This window comes from Brachycentrus maculatus, unplaced genomic scaffold (assembly GCF_059751285.1).
Source record: "Brachycentrus maculatus isolate JH-2025_06_01 unplaced genomic scaffold, ASM5975128v1 h1tg000053l, whole genome shotgun sequence".
Classification (NCBI taxonomy): domain Eukaryota; kingdom Metazoa; phylum Arthropoda; class Insecta; order Trichoptera; family Brachycentridae; genus Brachycentrus; species Brachycentrus maculatus.
Window position 1 is genome coordinate 198,341 of NW_028280807.1, and position 5,640 is coordinate 203,980.

At 33.2% G+C, this 5,640-nt stretch overlaps 1 protein-coding gene across 1 annotated transcript; it reads left to right on the forward strand.

Annotated features, from left to right (window-relative positions):
* The first annotated feature begins 252 nt into the window (after nt 1–252).
* LOC148311991 (dynein light chain roadblock-type 2-like) lies at nt 253–4,803 on the forward strand. The gene is made up of 4 exons (XM_088277975.1): nt 253–313; nt 388–466; nt 2,214–2,314; nt 2,933–4,803. The coding sequence occupies exons 1-4, from the start codon at nt 311–313 to the stop codon at nt 3,041–3,043; spliced, it is 294 nt and encodes a 97-aa protein (XP_088134101.1). The 5' UTR covers nt 253–310; the 3' UTR covers nt 3,044–4,803.
* The last annotated feature ends 837 nt before the right edge of the window (nt 4,804–5,640 follow it).

Genomic DNA, 5,640 nt, shown 5'->3' on the forward strand with positions numbered 1-5,640 from the left:
CCGTGGGGTTGGCCGTACAGTGCGATGTGGGGGAGTCCGGGTGGTTCCGTTCTCCTCACATGCGCATACCATTGTCTCCTTCGTAGCCTTCCTCACCTAACGACATCTTCGTTCTCCTTGATCCAGGCGTTTCTTATTCTATCTCGAAGACTCAAAAAAGAAAGAAGAAAGGTAAGTACTTCTCATATATTTTTTACGATGGCCTGCGGTAAAATTATTTTCTATGGATAACAAAATTTGACACTGACAGCTAGAGCTCGCGTCACGAAATTCTGAGTCAGTCAAGAAAACTGATAATAAATATTAAAAAATGGTAAGTAATGCGTGACCAATGTTTTATGCGCTATTATAAAGACATATCGTTTTAATTTTATATTTATCTTGCAGGCTACAGAAATAGAAGATACTTTAAAAAGGATTCACGCCCACAAAGGAGTAGTCGGCACAATAATCGTGAATTCCGAAGGTTTGTTCAATATATTAATATTGTTTTTTCGCGTTGCTACGCAACTTTTCTTCTTTTTATCCTTTATTGGAGTATCCCAATCGATTAATTCAAATTGAGATATTGGAAAAATGGAGAAACTTCGTTAAAGAAAGAAAAGATGCTTATTTTTGTTGTCAATGCTGTGATTTTAGGCTATTTTTTTTACAACCTTATTGAATATTATGAAAAAGGTGAGTTTTTTGATATTGTCATCTTAATGTGAATCAATTTTTGTAATAAATTTGTATTTAGTTATTATTTTTATCAATTTTAACTACATTCCTTTATTTGTTCTTACTAGCCAAACTAGGCTATCTTTGCAAAAAAAGTATAAGGTGATTTTCATGCCCCAAACAAAACTTCTTTGAGCGCATGGACAAAACTTATCATCAAAACAAAATTGGTGCCAAAGAAATATGGACAAATTTATAGATTATTTCTTGATGAATGCCTTACTAAGCAAAACCTTTGACGGGACATGTTGTCGGGAATAGGGAAGGATGCAAAGAGAACAAAGATTAACTTTTCAATTGAGTTTATTTAATAACAATATACGTGTTTTTCTAATCGACCGACCACTGTCGTAGATCCTCTTATTCGCTCTGCGCCACTCTCTTGCGCACCTCTGCTTGCTTACATCCGACGCCCACAGATGGCGGTATACAATGTTTTCATTGCTTAAATCTAACAGGACATTTTATATCCTGGACTTTATATTACAGATAATACAATATTTTTTAAATATAAAACTTCATCTTCTTTAAACCCTTATCCGCACTCGATGGTGCATAGGGCACTGCACCATATAATCACAGTGTTATCTTGATCGTTAACACATGAAGGCAAGGTGATCAGCTTCCCGCTTCAGGCACCAGTCCAGGGTAATATTAAATAAATATTGGTGAAAAAATGACTTAAATATAAATAAATACTTTGAACTATAATATTTTGAGTGTGTCAAAAATTTTGTTCACAAATGTTGGATTGATTTCACTCATTAGTTATTCATATAAAAAAATTATATCAACATCTTAACATAGATGAAGAAGTCTAGTTGAGGTGGGAATATGGAAGTTTGTGCATCACAGAGCTTTGTGAACTCGTTGCACGTGTCCTGAGTATATAGTGGACGGCACAACGGACACGCTAGGCGTTTTCTTAACACGGAATGATTAGGTGGGGACTGCAGTCATTTGGTCGTAACGTAACAGGTTACGATGCGAGCATTCGTATAGTCAGTACAGCGTTCCGAGTGCTCCATCCGAAGTCGGATGCAATTAAGTGGATGAAATTATCCGGAACATTGGTCTGTATGTTCCCGATAGTTACCTAAGACAGCGTCGACATAGATTGTTTCACATTCCTATACACAGGACCAACCTGCCGATGGTTATGCCTGTAGGAAGAGCTACCGCTATGTTGAACAATATCTCATTGGATATAGATATGTTCCATGTGTCTGAAGGAGTTTTCCGAAGCGGGATTCTTCTACACCTTTAGCTATAGTTCTCGCATAAATTTTATTTTAATGTATACAATATTTTTTTTTTTAGTTTGTAATGTACATGTTAATTGAAATAAATAAATTGAATTGAATTAAACTGAAATGCTCGCTGTGAACGATGTTATGACGTTACGTTACGATGAAATGCTCCGGTCAGTCCCCACCTTTTTAATGCTTTTTCTGCATATATTGTTGTAAATTTTTATAAATTTGTTGTTACAGGAATTCCTATAAAGACCTCATTGGACAACGCAACCACGGTACAATACGCGGGGCTCATCAGCCAGCTCGCAGACAAGGCGAGAAGCGTAGTTAGAGATCTGGTGAGATTTTAACCTTTTTTCACTGTGGTAAAAAATATGCACTTTCTGGTCATGTCGCTCACTCCTTTCAACGTCATACATAAAAAAAACTTGATTTTTCAGGAGATTGTTTTTAAAGTTTAAAAATATAATATGATGTATTAAAAATTAATATCAAGCCACTTATTGAACTTTTTACTGTGCAACAGATCTTTTTAGGTAAAACCTGAATGTTTTTTCTCCATTTGAAAAAATAATTTAACAATACCTTTTATTCAAAATGCAAAAACAACACTTTCTGCCATGTAGAGGGTAAATATTAAGTTTAAAATATACTGCTTTTGCTGGGATATAGTACATTTTCTGGGCATTCCGAAAACATGCACAACTGAAAATTGTCGATTTTTCACATATGACGTTGAAAGGAGTGAGCGATGTGTACTCACTACAGATGCTAGGACAAGCGTTTTTAATTGGGAAAATTAGAATATTCATAGGCAATTGTTTACTTCAGCCTTCTTCTTGTGTCCAGTATTGAACAAAGGCCTCCTTGGACTTCCGCAGTTCTCTGTTGGATGCGACTCTCTTTCTTGAGTGAGCTTTAATACAAATATCAAGTTATTTCCTTTTCCCTTCCAGGACCCGAGCAATGACCTGACGTTCCTGCGAGTACGTAGCAAAAAACACGAAATCCTCGTAGCTCCCGATAGAGAATTCATACTGATGGTCATACAAAATCCAACAGATTAGTGAAGAATCCTGCTTGCAATACTTACAATGAATTCAGATGCCTTCAGAGGTGTTGAGATCTGCAGAAATTATATTTAAGTGGAGAAGCTTTCAAAATATTCTTAAATTATTTATTTATTATACTTTTGCGCCTTTTTTCTTTTATTAACACATTGTTGTCTGTCGGTTTTGTCATCAACCCCGACCCTAATTTGTACACCTAGTAGGGTCATATACTAATCACAAGTAACTGCAAACCCAATTCCCATCTGTACAATGTTTTTTGGCATTTCTCGCGCTCTACCAAAAGTAAGCAAATAAAACGCTTATAAGTGTTTCCAGCTCTCTACCAACAGTATGCAAAAGACGCTTTTAAGCGTTTCCCGCAAACAACGTGTTAATGTCAGATTTACCATCTCTAAATAAAAGAATTTGACACATTGTTTACGCCTTGTGCACATTTTTGTGTTTTGGTTACCTTCAACTTCATGATACAAAAAACACATAACGTCTTAATGTTTTGTCATGTTTGCTTTGCTGTGTAGCGGATAGGCGCAACTATAATACATAAATATTGTCTATTCTTTTGATGCAATCTAATATCAATTCTTTAACAAACTTCACCGTAATCGATGTGTTAGGATTATTTTTTATTGTAAAAATGCAAATTATATAATTTTCATTTGAAAAATTTGCTTATTACATAATATAAAATTTTATTATTTGTTCCTCAGCATGTTTAATTATTTAGCAGATGGAACAGGGTATGTAAACTTCGCTGTAGCGCTTAAGTTACTACAACAGGGGTCTCAAGCTTTGCTATCTTAACTCTTGTGGTACAAACAACTGATGATGTAATATTTTGTGAAAAGCCATTAAAAAGTAGATGTAATATTTGACCACGTCACAAATCTTTTTTTTTAAATTTTTTAATTTCATCACGAATAGTACCAATTGGTTTGCGATTTTTAGAAAATATTAATTTGTTTGTCAGTAATAGTAAAAATGTGATATATATACTTATTGTGTAGTTTTGTAGGTATTCACAGAACTTATGCTCCTACTGCCATGTTTCATTTCATCGTAGAGACGACTCCTACTAATAACTTACCAAGGTCAAGTGTCATTGTAACATGCAGAGACATCTCTGGGGATTATTATGACATACTAATATAATGCGTATTTCTCTGAACATGTTGACATAGAAGTACGACCAGTCTTACAATGAGTTCATCCTTGTCTGTGAAATTCGGGTAGAGTATTTTTTGTTGTTGTTGAAATAATGAGTTTTCATTAAAAAAAAATCATTGGAGATCAGAATTTGAGTTTACAAGCTTTTATTGTACCTTTTTAATTATTTAAAAAGTACCCTTCTTAAAACTACATTATTAAAAAGTACTAATGTTTCACATTATAATTATTTTTACAAATTCTATTATTTGATAATATAAAAAAATCAAAGCAGAAATCAGATATTTTTCAGTTAACGGAATTTTCATTTTTTCATTAATTGATTCGGCAGTCACTTTGTGGTAAAACCTATCTATTTTTAATTGAAAATTTACTGAGTAAATACCACTATTTCTTAAAATCTACTGTGACACGTGATATGGTGTTTGAAAACGATTCAGAATGCATCGAAACACGTGTCACAGTAGATTTTAAGAATTAATGGTATTTCCTAAGTAAATTTTTTATTAAAAATGGAATTTATATTCCCTGGTTCTTATTTCTGCTTTGAAGTAAGGGAAAAATATCTATTAAATAAATAAATAAAAGTTTTTTTCAAGTGTTTTATTTTTTATGTTACAATTATAAAAAAAGCAATTAAAATATAGCGAATAATGTTTTTATAAGGGATGACTTTTATAGTCTAGTTTAGTTGAATAATAAATATTTTGCTACCAACATGCATATAAAATACACACATGCAGTAAGTTATAGGGACCTACTCACTGATGGCAACCGGCAAAATATTAAAATTGGTAGTTTAAAAAACTGTAATTGCGAGTACAATTTAAACAGATGTGTTAAGAGGAAAGATGAATAATATGCTGGGTAGAAAAAAGGACAATGTCGCTAAAAAGAAGAGTATTGAAGAAGGACGATAGAGGTAGCATAAGAAATTGTTTTCAACAAAGGAAATAAAATGTCCATATAAAGAAGTTCAAAGACTGACATAAATCAAAGAGGAATGAAATTTGATGCATGGACAAAAGCGCAATATAGTTATTTGGTTTTTTATTCTATTTGCACCCAGATTAGGGCACTTTAAGGATGACATTGGAAGGAAAATTTGTTGTAGAACCCTTGCCAAACTTTTCCCACCACCTGTATATACCGTATATCTTGTACAAAATTCACCACAGGCAATTCCATAGATAAAGTATGTCAGACTATAAAATGGTTGATTTCTTTAGAAACCCTGACGAGTTACCAACATAAATAAATAATATTGTTTATTTTAGGGCTGTAAGGTAGGTACCTACTATCATTAGCAAGAAATATCAATAGGTAGGTACTGTAATTGAATAAATTAATATTCTTGTATAGGAATACAGGGTTGCCGCTTATATTTAGTAGTGTCAAAATCTAATTACAGATTGTGTATGGTTCGA